The sequence below is a fragment of the Pelophylax lessonae genome (assembly GCF_965119305.1).
Source record: "Pelophylax lessonae genome assembly, chromosome: 6".
Lineage (NCBI taxonomy): Eukaryota > Metazoa > Chordata > Amphibia > Anura > Ranidae > Pelophylax > Pelophylax lessonae.
Genome location: NC_138773.1, coordinates 35321654 through 35341387, shown reverse-complemented (window position 1 = coordinate 35341387; position 19734 = coordinate 35321654). Strand labels below are relative to the sequence as shown.

The 19734-nt window shown below is 46.2% G+C and overlaps 1 protein-coding gene across 1 annotated transcript in view; it reads left to right on the top strand.

Annotated features, from left to right (window-relative positions):
* Positions 1-15762, top strand: part of LOC309558527 (uncharacterized protein) — a 58352-nt gene extending 42590 nt beyond the window's left edge. Inside the window, exons 14-16 of the mRNA XM_082261607.1 lie at positions 3220-3314; positions 5846-6026; positions 15624-15762. Coding sequence (XP_082117733.1) covers positions 3220-3314; positions 5846-6026; positions 15624-15736 — 389 coding nt within the window. The 3' untranslated portion in view covers positions 15737-15762. The remainder of the gene's footprint in view (positions 1-3219; positions 3315-5845; positions 6027-15623) is intronic.
* Positions 15763-19734: the final 3972 nt, after the last annotated feature.

Genomic DNA, 19734 nt, shown 5'->3' with positions numbered 1-19734 from the left:
AAGGGTCAGATCTGTCTGCCGCAATGTCGCAGTCCCGTAAAAAAAATAAAAAAAAAAAATCGCAGATCGCTGTCATTACTTGTTAAAAAAAAAACAAACAATAAAAATGATATAAATCTTTACCTTAGTTAGTAAACGCAATAACTTTTGCGCAAATCAATCAAAATACGCTTATTGCGATTTTTTTTACCAGAATCATGTAGCAGAAAACAAATTGGCCTAAAATGTTAAAAAATTTAGATTTTTACATTTTTTGGGGGGAATTTCATATAAAAAAAAAAATGTGAAAAATATTGTTATTTTTTCAAAATTTTCGCAGTTTTTTGCTTATAGCGCAAAAAGTAAAAATCGCACAGGTGATCAAACACCACCAAAAGAAAGCTCTGTTTGTGGGAAAAAAAGGACGTCAATTTTATTTGGGTACAGTGTCGCACGACCGCGCAATTGTCCGTTAAAGTCACACAGTGCCGAATCGCAAAATAGGCTCTGGTCTTTGAGCAGCCAAATCCTCTGGGGCTTAAATGGTTAAATGCCACTGACCTATTTTTAAATGGCAAATGCCAACAGGAAGATAGCTTTCTCCTCTATACTGCTAGACAGTGCTGGAAGAGGTAGAAGGGACTAAGCAGGACTTCTACATCATTTCTCAAATTCCTGTGCTGTCAATCCAAAGGTCTGGTAATGAAGTCGGGTGTGGCTTTTCCCTAACAGCGCTATCAACAATGACAGAAGCTACAGAAGCAGTAAGAAGGGCAATCCTGCAGTCAAAATCCAAGCAGCTACAGTAGCAACAGTGGCAACACTACAAGTCAGCATAGAGCCGATTCACATAGGGGTGACCCGACTTGCCGGGGCGACCTGTGAAGTTGCGGTGCACAGCGCGCACCGCGACCTCGGAGCGACATGCACGGACTTCATATCATTGAAGTCAATGCAGGTCGCTCCAGGTCGCCCCAAAGTAGTACAGGACCCTTTTTCTAAGTCGGAGCGACTTGTGTCGCTCCTATTAGAACGGGTCCTGTGCTAATCTATGGCAGGCGACCCACCGTGACTTGTCAGGCGACCAGGTCGCCTGACAAGTCGCCCCAGTAAGCAGCTAAAGCAAGAGTTTTAATGCTATAGTCAGCATCCAAGCAGCTATAGCAGCAGCAAGCGTGACAACACTATGGTCAGCATCTAAGCAGCTACAGCAGCAGCAAGAGGGCCAACACTACAAGTCAGTATCTAAGCAGCTACAGCAGCAGCAAGAGTTTACCGCTACAGTCAGCATTTAAGCAGCTATAGCAGCAGCAAGTGACAACACTACAGTCAGCATCTAAGCAGCTATAGCAGCAGCAAGTGACAACACTACAGTAAGCATCTAAGCAGCTAGTGTAGCAGCAAGAGTGACAACACTACAAGTCAGCATCTAGGTAGCTACAGCAGCAGCAAGTGTGACTACGCTGCACTGATATCCCTGGAAAAGGAAGAATATTTTAACCTTAATAAAGGAAGTGCCTATCCAGTGGTTCTACTGGCAGGATCAGTAGTTACTTACAATATTTTCCAGGGTCCATGTTTACTGGTACATACAGTATCTTGAATCACAACTTTCTTTTTTTTTAATTAAAAGTAAGGAGGGGTATATAACATCTGTATCCAATTCCAAAGATTTCCCTTCACTTCCTGTCCTATAGACACTTCAGGAAGTGAGATGAAATCTCCTTTTTGACACTGGACTGTGATCGGCAGTACAGGAACGGCCTATTCAAACCTATGGAGCAATAAAGCGCATATGCAGGTAGTCCAGCACTGGATTTTTACCAGCCGGGCTGCACACAGCATGGGAGGCTGCAGCCATTGGATGAAATAAGAACAGACTTGCAATAAGCAGCACAGCTGATTGTATTGAGGGCATTGGTGTGCGCAGTCTATTGCATTAGGGTGTGCACCCCAGAGCACACACACACACACATGCGTGTATATGAGCAGAGCAGTGGACGGTGTCAGTAGGGCAGAGGGCAGTGTCAGAAGGGCAGAGGACGGTGTCAGTAGGGCAGAGGACGGTGTAAGTAGGGCAGAGGACGGTGTCAGGAGGGCAGAGGACGGTGTCAGTAGGGCAGTGGACGGTGTCAGTAGGGCAGTGGACGGTGTCAGGAGGGCAGAGGACGGTGTCAGCAGGGCAGTGGACGGTGTCAGCAGGGAAGTGGACGGTGTCAGCAGGGCAGTGGACGGTGTCAGCAGGGCAGTGGACGGTGTCAGTAGGGCAGTGGACAGTGTCAGCAGAGCAGTGGACAGTGTCAGCAGAACAGTGGATGGTGTCAGCAGAGCAGTGGATGGTGTCAGCAGAGCAGTGGACGGTGTCAGCAGAGCAGTGGACGGTGTCAATAGAGCAGTGAATGGTGTCAGCAGAGCAGTGGACAATGTCAGCAGAACAGCGGACGGTGTCAGTAGAGCTAAGATTGGTGTCAGTAGGGCAGTGGACGGTGTCAGTAGGGCAGTGGAAGGTGTCAGTAGGGCAGTGGACGGTGTCAGTAGGCAGTGGAAGGTGTCAGTAGAGCAGTGGACGGTGTCAGTAGGGCAGTGGAAGGTGTCAGTAGGGCAGTGGACGGTGTCAGTAGGGCAGTGGACGGTGTCAGTAGGGCAGTGGAAGGTGTCAGTAGGGCAGTGGACGGTGTCAGTAGGGCAGTGGAAGGTGTCAGTAGAACAGTGGACAGTGTCAGTAGAGCAGTGGATGGTGTCAGTAGGGCAGTGGATGGTGTCAGTAGGGCAGTGGACGGTATCAGTAGAGCAGTGGACGGTGTCAGTAGAGCCAAGATTGGCTTCAGTAGGGCAGTGGATGATGTCAGTAGTTTTTTATTTTTATTATTTTAAATTATTTTTTAGCAATATTATTTTTACTTTTTTACAATTTTTTAGGAGCCCCGTTATGGGGTCTTGGTGAAATATTAAGGGTCTAAACTGACCCCCAATGTCTCACCCTGTGCGCATGCCTATGACTGAGAGGAATAGGGACAGGAGAAGCGGGATCTTTTTTTTTTTTTGAAAGACTGGAAAATGTCCTATTTATTTGTAAAGCCTTAAAATATTCACTTTGCATGACTGGGAACATAGCGTTATACCCCTGAAGAACTATCTGCATGCCTGAAAGACCTTTCAAGCAGATAAAATGCTCTTGGAGGTCTCACTATGAAAAAGTGACAGCGTTTTTACTATGACTCACATTCCCTTCTTTCATAGTTCCCTGGGGAAGCTGGTTCAATCATGTGATCGGATGGTGGAATGCCAAGGAGAAGCACAAAATCCTCTATGTGTTCTATGAGGATATAAAGGAGGTGAGGTGGGGAATGAAGGAGTAATGGGATAAAGCTAAAGGTGTGCTGCTGCAGTATGAGAAGTATGCTGATAGGAGGAGAGTGCAGAGTGACAGAGAGGTGAGCTCATGCGTGTGTGGCGTCTCCTCATTGCCCATTCGCAGGGTAGAGAGAAGGCCTAGGAGCAAAAATGAAACTGCAGCAAAAAAAGGTCCAGTCCCCTCCACTGCTAGACAGGGCTGTGATGTGGGGCATAGTGTGTACATTTCCAGACTGGATGGACAGAATAAACAAATATAACCTAGGCAGGGTTTTTTTTCTCAGAAAATAGGTGCAGGAACTCCCCCCCAACGAGTGTCATAGGGTGTGTGTGGACAAATTGTACCAGTGGGAGGGTCTTAAAGGAGCATTATTAAATAAAGCCAGGAGTGCATAACACACAAGTGCAGGATTCAAGAGTGTGCAACACAGCGAGTGGAGGGTTCAGTGCATTATTCCTCAGAATGCAGGGTCCAGGAGTGGGATACGCCCAGAATGCAGGGTTGAGGAGTAGGTTACACCCAGAATGCAGGGTTGAGGAGTAGGTTACGCCCAGAATGCAGGGTTGAGGAGTGGGTTACGCCCAGAATGCAGGGTTGAAGAGTTTGTTACACTTAGAATGCAGGGTCCAGGAGTGCGTTACACTCAGAGTGCAGGGTTCAGGAGTGGGTTACGTTCAGAATTCAGGGTTCAGGAGTGGGATACGCTCAGAATGCAGGGTTCAGGAGTGGGATACGCTCAGAATGCAGGGTTCAGGAGTGGGATACGCTCAGAATGTAGCGTTCAGGAGTGGGTTACGCTCAGAATGTAGCGTTCAGGAGTGGGCTATGCTCAGAATGTAGGGTTCAGGAGTGGGTTACGCTCAGAATTCAGGAGTGGGATACGCTCAGCATGCAGGGTTCAGGAGTGGGTTACGCTCAGAATGTAGGGTTCAGGAGTGGGCTATGCTCAGAATGTAGGGTTCAGGAGTGGGTTACGCTCAGAATTCAGGAGTGGGATACGCTCAGCATGCAGGGTTCAGGAGTGGGTTACGCTCAGAATGCAGCGTTCAGGAGTGCGTTACGCTCAGAATGCAGCGTTCAGGAGTGGGTTACGCTCAGAATGCAGGGTTTAGGAGTGGGTTACGCTCAGAATGCAGGGTTCAGGAGTGGGTTACGTTCAGAATGCAGGGTTCAGGAGTGGGTTACGCTCAGAATGCAGGGTTCAGGATTGGGTTACGCTCAGAATGCAGGGTTCAGGAGTGGTTACGTTCAGAATGCAGGGTTCAGGAGTGGGTTACGCTCAGAATGCAGGGTTCAGGAGTGGGTTACGCTCAGAATGCAGGGTTCAGGAGTGGGTTACGTTCAGAATGCAGGGTTCAGGAGTGGGTTACGCTCAGAATGCAGGGTTCAGGAGTGGGTTACGCTCAGAATGTAGGATTCAGGAGTAGGTTACACTCAGAATGCAGGGTTCAGGAGTGGGTTACACTCAGAATGCAGGGTGCAGGAGTGGGTTACGCTCAGAATGCAGGGTTCAGGAGTGGGTTACGCTCAGAATGCAGGGTTCGAAAGTGCGCTATGCAGACAATGCATCTCTTAACCCCCATCAAAGCTTTCCTCTACAACCCCACCCCTTCTCAACAGTTAAACTCTGTGGCAATCTTCCTTAGCTCTGATCTCTGCACCAGCACAACCCTCACCTTTGCACACACGATCCTCCCCACCCCTCCACTGTCCTCATCAGCTCACCTTTCAGCCTCTGGCCTTTGCCATTTTACAGCTTTGCCTCTTCCCCAGTGGCCAGCACCTGTTGAGCGGCAGCTAAATCAACCAGCAGGGGGCGTTTGTATCAAAATGCTGCAGCTCAGCATGGGATATCCTCCCCTGCACCCCCTATCACACTGTAAGCCAGCAGCTGTGCCTCCCATGTCCCAGCGTTCTGTTTAAAGCTGCCCGGAGGTGATCGCTGTCACTTGTAACAAAGAAGCAGGCCTTCTGTGTCACAAGTGAGAGTAATTAGTGGTGCACACAGGGCTACTGCCAGAGGTGGCAGAACTCTGTTCTGCCACGTTCCTGCTGAAATAAAGCCCTGCATTTAGGCAAAATGTTTAACTTATATGTATTTCATCTACATGTTTATCTGTTTGCCTGGAGTTCAGCTCTAAACACATTATGGTCATAACCTCATATCAATTAAAATATTCCTTTGCTAATGACACAGCTACTGGGAGTAATACTTGCACTGTGTCTAATATGTGTATTTCTTATGATCATCAGCTCCATCTACTGGCCATAATGTGGAATGAAATACCACAATCAGACAATAACCACATTATGGCCACTAGATGGAGCTGAGAATCATGGGAAATAAACATGCTAGATTCCACATTACGAGGATGCCACATTACGAGGATTTTGTGTTATGGCTATGCGAATGCTTAAAATTAAATATGGGGAGGTTTAGCCTCTTTATCAGTTGGTTATGTTCAGGTTAGTTGCCCTCAAAGCTTATTACATAAATGTTTTTTTTAACAGGATCCAAAGCGAGAGATAAGAAAAGTGATGGAGTTTCTAGGGAAGAACTTCTCAGAAGAAGTGTTGGATAAGATCTGCCACCACATAACATTCAAAGCCATGAAGGACAACCCAATGGCAAATTATTCCACAGTTCCTGACATAATCCTGGACCAGGCCCATTCACCCTTCATGAGGAAAGGTAAGGTTTTTATAAATGGTTCTTGCCCACTAAAAATAATACTGATTTAAAGGTTTATCCATGTTACTTTTTTAGGACAAATCACATTTAGAGAGTAAATTTTGAGGAGCTCTATTTCTACTATAATAGCTGAAACTTGATATTTAGATTTCCCCACAACGATGACAGTGTCAACGGCAATATATTAGGCTACTACAAGGGCTACTGTCAGCAACACTAGGGGTCTCCAAGTCATCGTTTTAAACTTTTGTAACTCCTGGAGCAATAGATCAGGGGTAAATCCAGAGATAGAAACAGTTTCAGGAGCCAAAAGCGGAGGATTTTAGCAGATCGGGCATTTTGTGTGTTCTCCATTCCACAGTTCATCACGGACTGTGGAAAATTTTGCAATCTATTTGCAAATCAAGGTCCCAGAGACTGGAGGAGGAGTGGAGAGGCACAGAATCCAAGCTGCATGAGGTCCAGTGTGAAGTTTCCACAGTCAGTGATGGTTTGGGGAGCCATGTCATCTGCTGGTGTTGGTCAACTGTGTTTTATCAAGTCCAAAGTCAGTGCAGCCCTCTACCAGGAAATTCTAGAGCACTTCATGCTTCCCTCTGCTGACCAGCTTTATGGAGATGTGGATTTCATTTTCAAGCAGGACTTGGCACCGCCCACACTGCCAAAACTACCAATACCTGGTCACATGATCATGGTATCACTGTGCTTGATTGGCCAGAAAACTCTCCTGACCTAAACCCCATTGAGAATCTGTGGTGTATTGTCAAGAGAAAGATGAGAGATACCAGACCCAACAATGTAGATGAGCTGAAGGCCGCTATCAAACAAACTGGGGTTTCCATAACACCTCAGCAGCGCCACAGGCTGATCGCCTCCATGCCACGCCGCATTGATGCAGTAATTCATGCAAAAGGAGCCCCGACCAAGTATTGAGTGCATACTATACTGTACATGGACAGACTTTTCAGTAAGCCAACATTTCTGTATTAAAATTAGTGATCGACCGATATCAGTTTTTCGAGGCCAAAATATCAGTATCAGTATCAGCTGATATTTTTGTACTTTAAAAAAAAAAAAAAAAATTTTTTATTTTTATTTTTTTTCTTGACAGGTACTCTTGTGGAGGGATCTGGGGGTCTAAAAGACCCCAAACCCCTTCTCTGCACTTAAAAGCATTCAAAATGCCTCTAGCTGCAGACATCACTCCGGTACAAGCACTTTCCCGAAATATCAGCAATATCAGTAACCTCCGGGGCCGATTCCGATATTTTGGGGAAAGTGCATATCAGCCCTCGATATATCGGCTTTGCCAATAATCGGTCGATCCCTAATTAAAATCCATTTTTTATTGGTCTTATGTAATATTCTACTTTTCTGAGATACAGAATTTTGGTTTTTCACTGGCTGTAAGCCATAATCAAACCTAAAAGAAAGAAGTGCTTGAAATATATCTCTCTGTGTTTAGCATATCTATATAAAATATATGAGTTTCACTTTTTGAATGGAATTACTGAAATAAATGACCTTTTTGATGATATTCTAATTTTATAAGATGCACCTGTATATACATATATGCTAAAATCTCAGAATATTACAAAACGAATTGGACATCTAATGCACCCAGATATGATAGCTGTAACAAACTGTTGCTACAATATGGTGCCATAATGGTAGGTTAATAATGCATTTATAGTGAGAGAACAACAGAAAAGGGGTAGTGGTGAGTAGTGGACTCAATCTAATGGAAACATTAAGAATATGAGAATATTATAGTATTTGGTTTAAAGGTGTATCCCAGTGTGGCCAATTTTTCTTGAAAATGTGCATAGTGTCGTAAAGTGTGTGGTAGATACGCTCAGGTAATTTTGATCATTTTCATTCTTGCTACCACCTGTTTCACCTTGCTATCATCCAGTGGATGGAACTAAAAATGGTGTGTAGTAATCTACTACATGGGGTGGGTTTTGTTTTTTTTGTTTTTTTTCACTAAGGCTCCGTTCACATGTAGGCATTTTGGGGCATTTTTGGGGAGTTTTTCTGCTCTAGGATCAGCTCTCAAAACGCCCAACAAGACAAATCCTATTCATTTCAATGGCCCCTGTTCACATCTGAGCGTTTTGACGCTGTGAGCAAAATGCCCAACGCTCAAAAAAGTACATGAGCTTCTTTTTGGGCAGATTACAGGCGTTTTCCATTGGTCTCTATTCAATCTAAAAACGCCTGCACAAAAATCGCGGTAAAAATCGCGGTAAAAATCACGCGAAAACGCTACGCTCAGGTGTGAATGTAGCCTTATACATTTTTTATTATGGGTTTGAGATAAGTCTGTACAACAAAAGTATACATTATAATCATGTTTTTTTTGTAGATATGGAGAAAAACATAAGGCATATTTGTGGCGTGAGAGTTATTGTTTTGCCTGCTAATTGTGCTGCCCTTGTAGCAGTTTTTTGCCACAGAGGTTGGAAAAATTTGAGGTCCAAAAAATATGCATAAAGGTTTCTTGATTGCGGCATCCCCCTAAAACAACAAGGGGAGGCTGTAGGATAGAAGGAGTGTATCTTGGCAGGGGTCATATGCCATCTAGTGAGTAATTTTAATGGCGTTTCCCTAATGGATGTTGAACAAGTACATTTACCTAAGTGGTCTATCATAATGCCTCATTCTTCATTAGTAAAGGAGCAGTCCAAATCTGTCTCCCATTGGAGCATAGGTTTGGATTTTTTGGGGAAAAGAAAATTAATTTAGGTAGCCGTACATACGAGAGATCAGACCCCTAACTCTTGTGGATTATGTGCACATTTGTTTGAATTAAGAATATTGGGACTGGAGAGTTAAGAAGAATTGTTCTGAAAATACATTTTTGAGTTGCATATATTGTGTGAGTTCCGTAGGTGGTAAATTATATTTTGATTGCAAAAACTCAAATGAGCAGAATTGATTGTTTTTTGTAAGGGATCTCAGGTTTGTAAGGTTATGACTTTGCCATAGTGCAAAAGGACTCATAGCTCCAAAGGCTGGGGTGAAATGAGGGTCCCCAGAAATGAGGCCAATGGAGGAATGGTAGAAGCCATATTAAAGATATCCTTATAGCGAAAACATAATTGAAATGAGTGAGCAACAACTGTGTTAAGAGTGTGAATCTCTTGCGGGGAGACAGATCTGGACCACAGAAGGCCTTGTAGGTGAAATGGAAGAACTAAATACAATTCAAAAGATAGCCAGGGGGTGGTATTGTCTGAGGCGAACCATTGCGCAAGTTGTGTGAATATTGCAGCTAGAAAATAAAAGGCATAAATTGGGAAGGCCCTGACGGCTCAAAGAAATTGGAACTGTGATTTACTATATTCCAAGATCATGGTCCTAGGGCCTTTCCAACTGGCACCAACAGACAGGTAGGCTGAAGCAAGATACAGAAAATCAAGCAGAAGAGTTATCTGAAGACAAGCAAGTCATAGCAGGCAGAGTGCAACAAGAGACAATATACAAGCATAACTACAGAAACTACAGTACATGACCACAGCTACTAGGGAGCAAGTCAAGCTAGAAGACAGAATACACTCAGAAGTTGATACTTATACACAGGGCCGGTGCTTCCACTAGGCAAACTAGGCAGCCGCCTAGGGCGCATTGCCACCTAGGGGCGCAGCCAGGAGTTGGCACTCTCTTTCCATCATGAATGATTATTGTGAGCTGAGGGGAGAGGTGGTGGTAGAGGAGGAAGAAGGGACAGAGAAAGATGCCAGGTGTCTTGGGCAGTGGCGGAACTATCAGGCCCTGGCTTTCCACCACTGTTGGAGGAGCCCCAAGAGGCAGGAATGGAGCCCACCAGAGTGCTGCCTGCATGATGATCCTCTTCAGCTGGAGCTGAAGGGCCTTAACCCCGGGCAGGAAGTGACTCTCTGCACTGAGCTGGTAGGCAGCCGTTCATTTCCCTGGGTTGGTATTAAGCAGGGAGCGGAGGAGAGCTGAACCTGAGCTGGAGCTCGGCACTGGAGGGCGAAACCTTTACTGGGGCAGAAGCGATGAGGCACTGGAATGGTCTGAGGAGGTTGGTGATGAAGGACATGCAGAACTCTCTGACTGCTGCTTTGTTGGAGCTGTGGTGAGCACTGTGGTCCAGGAGAGGAGCGTCCTGGGAGAAGGAATCAGCAGGATCACTGTGAAGGAGGGCAGAGTGGGGGCCCCTCTCTTCATGCCGCCCAGTTAATGTCCCCAGAACAGGGGATCGGGGTTCCTGGGTGTTACATGGAGCATCCCTGGTATGAAAGGGAATCGGGGTCACCAGGTGTGCCATGGGGAATCAGAGTCACCAGGTGTGCTATGGGGAATCAGAGTCACCAGGTGTGACATGGAGGATAGGGGTCACCGGGTGTAACAGGAGTTCGGGGTCACCAGGTGTGCCATGAGGAATTGGGTTCCCTGGGTGTGCCATGGGGGGTTGGGGTCCCCAAGTGTGACACAGAGGAACATCAGGGTCCCTAGGTGTGACATGGAGGAACATCAGGGTCCCCAACTGTGACATGGAAAAACATCAGGGTCTGACATAGAGGAACATTGGGGTCACTGAGTATGACAGCATGACATGGAGGAACACAGGGGTCCCTGGGTGTGACACGGAGGAACATCAGGGTCAGTGGGTATGACAGCATGACATGGAGGAATATTGGGGTCTGAAGGTGTGACATAGAAAAACATCAAAGTCCCTGGGTGTGACACGGAGGGATATTAGGGTCCCCGAGTGTGACATGGAGGAATATGGGGGGTCACTGGGTATGAAAGAACAACATGGAGGAACCATCAGATCAGGGTCACTGGGTATGACATAGAGGAGTTTTTAACCCCTTCCCTTTTTTTTGGGGGGGGGGGGGAGGCGCAAGTAGCTGGTCTTGCCTAGGGCGTAAAATAGTCTAGCACCGGCCCTGCTTATACAGCACAGGTAAGGACATGTAAAGATACACAGGTCTGATACTCTAGTTTGGGTAACATGAAAAAAGTTCAGATCAGCGAGGGCCAAACCAAAAGGTCAGGTTTGTACTTACACTGGGTATGGGTAGCAGACTAGTCAGACAATAGACATGCAATGCATCAGCAGCAATGAAAGAAAGGTCGTTAAATGGTTAATTGATAGCCCAGACAAGAGTTGGTAGAGAATTGAGTTCTAGACTAGAGCCAAGAAGAAGTGAGGACTAACACAGAAATAGCAATAAGGTAAAGAATAGGGATGATCGAACGGTTCGGGTCGACCATCGGTTCGACCCGAACATTGACTGTTCGAGGTTCGGCCGAATTTAGAACTTTTTGCTGAAAAAGTTCGGAATTCGGCAACCAGAACCGACCAAAATGCAATGGGACAGGAAATGGGCTTTAAAAGCCTGTGATTGGACCAGAACCATTAGCAAAAGCCAATTGAGGGGGCAGGAGAATGCTAGGAATGTGATTGGAGTGACTAGGGGGTCCCTAGGCCAATCATTAGTGAATACGCCCCCCAGTATATAAGCTAGCCCCCGCCAAATTCCTAGCATTGTAATACAGGGACATGGAAGAGAGTGGAAGCAGTTTTGTTAATTTTACTTTAAAAGTGTCATTTAGCATTTATTAGTGTGAGGAAAGGGATATCTAGTGTAGTTAGGGTGCTCTTTTACACTTTAGTTAGATGCAAAAATTTAGTTTCTGTAGGGAAAGTGTTAAGTGCCAGGCTGACCGTAATGTAGTGTAGGGTGAACTGACACTGACTGCTATGGCAGGGTGACCAAACCCTTCCATATCAGGGTGACCGCTATAGAGAAAAGATAGTTTCTCTTAAGTCACATTCGGAGCAGTAATATGGCTTCTCGCCGGTCAGCCTACTTTTTGGCTGCAGGCGTCTATATTGATTTTTTGAGCACATGTTTGGAGTCAGGCATGACATCTGAACATGTGTATAGGGGGTATATATACACACCCATGTATGTATATATACACCTGCACATATATAGGTGTGAAAGGAGCAGAAAACACTACTTGCGCTAATGAAATAATTAACACCAATATAGTTACGCTCCTATCACGCCTATATATGTGTATGTGTAAAATACATATAAGTGTGTGTGTATATATATACCCCTATACAGAAGTTCAGATGTTTTGCCTGCCTCCAAAGAACCCAAAAAAATGCCCAAAAAAAAAAGGTGTGAAAATAGCAAAGCCATATCCCTGTTCTATAAGTGACATAATACAAACAATCTTTTTTTTTTATAGTTCTGGACATGCTACAGAGCTGAAACTTCACAGGTACACTTTTTAGACCCCCTAGATACTAAATCCAAAGATTACATTTTTTCAATAATTGGCTCTCTATCAAAAATGACAATTTTTAAGAACTTTTTTTGTGTGATTAATAGTCCCTGGGGTATGACCCAGAACCCTAGGCACTTTTTAGGGGCATTTATTGGGTTTTAGGGCTTCAAAATGGTGTTTTTTGATTACCGAAGTTCGGGTCCCATTGATTTCAATGGGGTTATGAAATCCGGGCTGAACTTTCGGGAAGTTCGGATGTTCTGGCCGAACCGAACTTTTGAAAAGTTCGATCATCCCTATTGGAGACTAGAGCCAGGAAGGAGGGTAAGGAGTCTAAGGCTGGATTCACAACAATGCTTTTTTTCATGCTTTTTGCAGAAATGCATTTCATTTTTTTAACATGGGTTCCAATAGAACACGTTCACATCAATGCATTTTTGTGCCTCTGCATTTTTGGAAAGGGTTGGGGACTTTTTTCCCTGCAAAATGCAGCGTTTTGCACGTAATAGACTTCAATAGACCTGCATCCAAGATGCAAATTTAGCGGTTTTGCCACGATTTGCATTTTTAAATCTGCCCAACAAATTTTCCAAAAAAATAAATAAAAAAACACAAAAACGCAAATCGTGGCAAAAATCGCTTTGAAATACGTGGAAAGCACACAGCAAAAAGCACTCACTACAGAAATGATCAAAAGCAACATGCATAGGTGTGAATGGAGCCTTTCACATAAGGCCCCATTCAAACCAGAGCTGATCGTTTTATGCTTTTTTGGGCATTTTCAGGCATTTTTTGCAGGTGTTTGGAGGCAAGCATTGACCTAACAAAAACACCCGTAATCTGACAAAAAAGAAGCTCATGTACTTTTTTTGGAGCCTCAGGCGTTTTGCTTCAGGCGACAAAATGCTTAGACGTAAACAGGGGCCATTGAAATGAATGGGATTTTGCTTGTTGGGCGCTTTGAGACTTCAGAGATGAGCGTTTTACGAGCTGAAAAATGCTCAGGTGTGAACAAGGCCTAAGGAACAACAATGGACACAGAGAAAAACCAGAAGACATAGACAAAGAGGTAGAAGAATCAAATCCAAGTATGTGAAACCATCACATTGGGTTAATCACGAGGACTAAGACAGAACACAAATCAATCAGCACAGAGAAGGACCAGAAGCAGAATCCCAGATACCAGAGGTCAAGGCAAGGGCCAAACAAAAAGGTCAGGTTTGTACAGAAATATGGGCTGGATCAGTGCTTTTTTTCTCAGAACATAGGTGCAGGAACTCACCAATGACCACACTGTTGTAGGTGGCTCCGACTCTCTCACTTGCAGGGAGATTATCCAGTGAGGGTGTCGGCATCCACACGGCACCTGCACCCCCCTTGTCCCCATCCTGCACTCTGTGGGAGCCATTGGGAGACAAGCTGTCACTTGTAAACCCAGAAGCTGGACGTCCGGGTTTGCAAGCAATAGTGGTGAGCAGGGAGCAGAAGGCCTGAGCCAGAGGTGGTGGAACTGAGTTCCACCAAGTTCCAGCAGAAAAAAAGCCCTGGGCTGGATAGCAGGCTAGTCAGATCATAGACATGTAATGTAGCAACAGTGACAAAAGGAAGAAAAGCTGTTAAATGCCCAATGGATAACCAAGACCAGGCTTGCAAGATTATGATTTTAAGACTAGAGTCAGGAGCATTGATAACTAACACAGAACTAGCAGTAATAAAAAGGAAGAATGACCATTAAATACCTAATGAATAGCCAAGACCAGGTTTGTGAGTACATTATATATAGTTCGAGATTGGAGCCAAGAAGGAGTGAGGTCTAACGCAGAACACACAACAATGGACAGAAAGAAGAACCAGAAGACATAGTCAAGAGGTAAAAGGATCAAATCCATGTGTAGCACTGCTCCCGTAGGGACTACTGAATATCCACTCTGCAGGTCCCCCTGGTTACCAACACACAGGCTATAAGCAAATGCAATTCTTAGTCTCCATTCACACTGGTACGACTTGTCAGGCGACTTGGTCAGCCTGACAAGTCGTGCAGCGTCGCGTCCCATAGTGTAGTACAGGACCGGTTCTAATAGGAGCGACACAAGTCGCTCCGACTTAGAAAAAGGGTCCTGTACTACTTTGGGGCGACCTGGAGCGACTTGCATAGACATTCATTTTATGAAGTCCGTGCAAGTCGTGCCAAAGTCGGATCCAACCTAGTGTGAACGGAGACTTACACTCCTGTTGGCTCTTCACTTCAATAAACAGTCCAGGGCAGGGCATTTGGTTTTTTTTGTTGTTGTTTATTGTTGTAATGGGGATAGGAGAAGGGAATAGTGGGATACTCCAATTTAACTTTTCACAGTATTTGAGGACTTCTATCTTCGCTGCTACACTTGTAGGTATGGAACAGTCAGGCTGTTAATTCATCCTGCCACTTTAGATGAATAGGGATTAAGTCTCTTGCATTCTCTCAAGACGACTTGGTGAACCGTATCTTATCTTATCTGCAGGATGCTCTCCCTAGCATCCTCTTTTTGCTGACACCCATCCAATGACTATCCTATGAGCAGGGGTGGCCCCCTCAGGTCAGGCCCCTTGACACGAGTTCCTGTACTTACAATACTGCAGCCATAGGGTTTGCAGTGTCTCCCCTCTCAGTCTGCTTCTCTGGACCTCTGGGTTCAGCGCCTCTCAACAGCTCCCCTGGCCTTAAGGACGAACTCCTGCGACCGCATGGCACCTCTACAGAGGAGGAGGCAGCTGCCCCCTCCCTCCGGGACTCCGCTATCCAACTAAAGACCACGAGCAAATGTGCTCCTGGCTTTTATACAGTATCCCAGCATGCACCGAGGCGACCTGCCCTCTGCCAATCATCAAGACTGTATCAAAGGCCTATGCACCCATTTGTCAGGTTTCCTCCCACTGTCCAACATGCCTCCCTATTGGACCAGCGTGAAACACTCTCCAGACTGAATGAATCGCACGCTGAGCACAGTGAGCAGAACAGACTAACAGATCCCGCTCCCTGATATTCAGAGAACAATATAGATTTACCTGCAGCCCCTCTGGTAAGCAGATAGAGCTCAAAACTATTCTCTGTCACTAGCACCTACCTAGGAGGGGCTACACATGTATGTAAATCCATCACATCAGCCTAATCCATGATCAGATCACCTTCCCCATGTAAGAGTAGGACTGGAGATCCGATGCCTACATAGAAGATCCCTGTTGATTTTGATTAGAGTCACCATAGTTCTATTTCTCTGCAAGCATTGCCATATATTGTATTTCGCTAGCTCACATTTTATCTCTCCATTTTTCATTTAGGTGAAGTTGGAGACTGGAAGAATCATTTTACAGAATTGCAGAGTAAAATGTATGACGAGGAATATGAAAAAAGAATGAAAGGAACAGACCTGAAATTCCGTACAGACATCTGAATATGAAATATCGGAGCCCGAAAATGATACAGGAAATTTAACAAGATCTGTGCTTTAGTCTTGCAATGGTCAGCCTGCAAACAGTATCCAATCAAATCTCTATTAAAAACCAGCGCTTCAAGCGTAACTCCACTTTTGTTGAGAAAAAAACATTCCCCTCTTTGTGATCTCTGTACATTACAAGGATTTTAACAAACTTTGTTGCAGATTCCTACATGTTGTTATTCTGAAGAAATCCTTGTTTGTTCCTCTGTGCTGAGTGGGTATAATAGGAGGGTTTTCATAGTTATCCATCAGCTGTGCAGCTGCAGAGCACTAATGAGAAAATCTGCTGGGCCTGCATCCCTTTAGACGTGTTCCTATTGGGAGTATCTCCCCAAAAATGACATTTTTGTTGCAGGGGATGCCAGAAATCTGATTTGTATCCTAGTGCAGACTTCTGGGAAAATTGGTGAGCAGAAAATGATGTTTCTGGGGGTGTGGTCAGTATACATTCTGTGTACAGAACACCTCCAGGCGGCCATATTGCATTTTTAGAAAATTACAGCAGCTGCAGATTGAAAAGGAAAGGTCATTTTTAACCACCTCCCGCCCGCGCTATAGCCGATAGACGGCTACAGCGCGGGCTCTAATTTCCGGACAGCCTCCCAGTAACAGGCTCCCCGCGCGCTCCCGCAAGCGCGCATCGGGGAAAATCTGTCGGCCGTGTCCCTTGGACACAGCCAATCACAGATCGTGGTGAATGGCCAATCACAGCGGCCATTTACCACGTGATCGGAACGTCCAATGAGAGATGATCTCAAATGTAAACATATGAGATCATCTCTCATCGCCAGCGCTCCTTCCTCACACAGAGACTGCAGTGTGAGGAAGAGCAGAGCCGATCAGCGGTTAGAGGACACAGAGAAATGTAATCAGGGCACTGATCACCAGTGCCCTGATTACACAAGAGGAAATAAAATACCATAACTGCCCACCATCAGTGCCCACAGTGCCCGCCATCAGTGCCCCCCATCAGTGCCCACAGTCAGTGATCATAGTGCTGCCAGTCAGTGCCTGCTCATCTAGGCACTGATGGGCACTGACTAGCAGCACTATGGGCACTGAGTGTGGGCACTGATGGTGCTGCCCATCAGTGCTCATCAGTGCCACCCATCAGTGTCCATCATTGCCATCCATCAGTGTCCATCAGTGCCGCCTCTCAGTGCAGCCCGTCAGTGCCGCCTCTCAGTGCCCAGCAGTGCCGCCTCTCAGTGCCCAGCAGTGCCACCTATCAGTGCTCATCAGTGCAGCATATTAGTACCTCCTCATCAGTGCCACCTCAGTGCCCATAAGTGCCACCTCATCTGTGCCCATCAGTGCAGCCTATCAGTGCCCATCAGTGCCGCCTCATCAGCGCACATCAGTGAAGGAGAAAAATTTATTTATTTTCAAAATTTACTCACAGAAAATAATAAAACCTTTTTTTTTTTTTTTCAAAATTTTCTGTCTTTTTTTTTTTAAAGAAATAAAAAAACCTAGAGGTTATTAAATACCACCAAAAGAAAGCTCAATTTATGTGGAAAAAAAATGATAAAAATGTCATATGGGTACAGTGTAGTATGACCGCGCAATTGTCATTCAAAGCGTGAGAGCGCTGAATGCTGAAAACTGGCCTGGGCAGGAAGGGGGTGAAAGTGCCCTGTAGGCAAGTGGTTAAGAACATTCAAATACAATATGATTTGTGTCACAATTGTATATGCTATAATATATGCGCCCTCAAAAATCGCTCACAAGGACCGCCATATGAAGGAAGGAGCCATTCTTTAAATGGAATGCCAGTGACTCAAATCAAAGTAGTTTCTCCTCTGCCTGGTAACCGTCAGCACAGTGTGGTTATGACTTACCGGATCTCGGAGGTTTATATTACCACCTACACATAGAAAACGGCTTTCTCCTGTCCTAGAGACATTTTGGAGATTCTCCTCATAAAGTCCTATTTTTTGAACCACAGCAACTTTCATTTTCCAATGATACATCCCAATTGCTAAAAAAAAAAAAAAAAAAAAACTTTTCTGTTCTGCAATCTTCCCCTGAAGAAGGAACTACCCGAAATTCGGAAACATGTTGGGATGCCCAGGGCTTTTTTTTCCTCAGAGAATAGGTGCAGGAACTCCCCCTTCTAAGTTACTTTGTGTCTCCGTTCCCTACCCACCTCCAAGCACAAACCCTTGGTTCCACCCCTATCCACCCCCGAGCACCGACCCTTGGTTCCACCCCTATCCACCTCCGAGCACTGACCCTTGGTTCCACCCCTATTCACCTCCGAGCACTGACCCTTGGTTCCACCCCTATCCACCTCCAAGCACTAACCCTTGGTTCCACCCCTGTCCACCTCCAAGCACTAATCCTTGGTTCCACCCCTGTCCACCTCCAAGCACTAATCCTTGGTTCCACCCCTATCCACCTCCGAGCACTGACCCTTGGTTCCACCCCTATCCACCTCCGAGCACTAACCCTTGGTTCCACCGCTATCCACCTCTGAGCACAAACCCTTGGTTCCACCTCTATCCACCTCCGAGCACTAACCCTTGGTTCCACCCCTATCCACCTCCGAGCACTGACCCTTGGTTCCACCCCTATCTCACCTTCAAGCACTAACCCTTGGTTCCACCCCTATCCACCTTCAAGCACTGACCCTTGGTTCCACCTCCGAGCACCGACCCTTGGTTCCACCCCTATCCACCTCCAAGCACTAACCCTTGGTTCCACCCCTTTCCACCTCCGAGCACTGACCCTTGGTTCCACCCCTATCCACCTCCGAGCACTGACCCTTGGTTCCACCCCTATCCACCTCCAAGCACTAACCCTTGGTTCCACCCCTATCCACCTTCAAGCACTGACCCTTGGTTCCACCTCCGAGCACCGACCCTTGGTTCCACCCCTATCCACCTCTGAGCACTAACCCTTGGTTCCACCCCTATCCACCTCCAAGCACTAACCCTTGGTTCCACCCCTACTCACCTCCGAGCACTGACCCTTGGTTCCATCCCCGAGCACCAACCCTTGGTTCCACCCCTACATACCTCCGAGCACTAACCCTTGGTTCCACCCCTATTCACCTCCGAGCACTGACTCTTGGTTCCACCCCTATCCACCTCCGAGCACTAACCCTTGGTTCCACCCCTATCCACCTCCGAGCACTGACTCTTGGTTCCACCCCTACCCACCTCCGAGCACTAACCCTTGGTTCCACCCCTATCCACCTCCAAGCACTAACCCTTGGTTCCACCCCTATCCACCTCCGAGCACTGACCCTTGGTTCCACCCCTATCCACCTCCAAGCACTAACCCTTGGTTCCACCCCCTATCCACCTCCAAGCACTAACCCTTGGTTCCACCCCCTATCCACCTCCAAGCACTAACCCTTGGTTCCACCCCTATCCACCTTCAAGCACTGACCCTTGGTTCCACCCCCAATCCACCTCCGAGCACTAACCCTTGGTTCCACCCCTATCCATCTTCAAGCACTGACCCTTGGTTCCACCCCCAATCCACCTCCGAGCACTGACCCTTGGTTCCACCCCTATCCACCTTCAAGCACTGACCCTTGGTTCCATCCCCAATCCACCTCCGAGCACTAACCCTTGGTTCCACCCCTATCCATCTTCAAGCACTGACCCTTGGTTCCACCCCCAATCCACCTCCGAGCACTGACCCTTGGTTCCACCCCCTACCCAGCTTCTAGTACAGCCCCTTTTAGAGAATATAGAGCCAAGTATAATTTTGTATTGGAATGTATGAAAGTTGGTTATGATAAACAAGAAAAGCAATAAAATAGATCCCCCACAGCCAGCAGCAATAGACCCCTCCTCCCCAGCAGCAGCAAAATATCTCCTAGCAGCCAGCATCAATAGACTCTCTAGCAGCTAGCAACAGTAGACTCTTCCCAACAACAATTAACCCCCAGTATCAAAAGATCCTCCACCAGCAACAATAGATTGCCATGCAAAAATAGA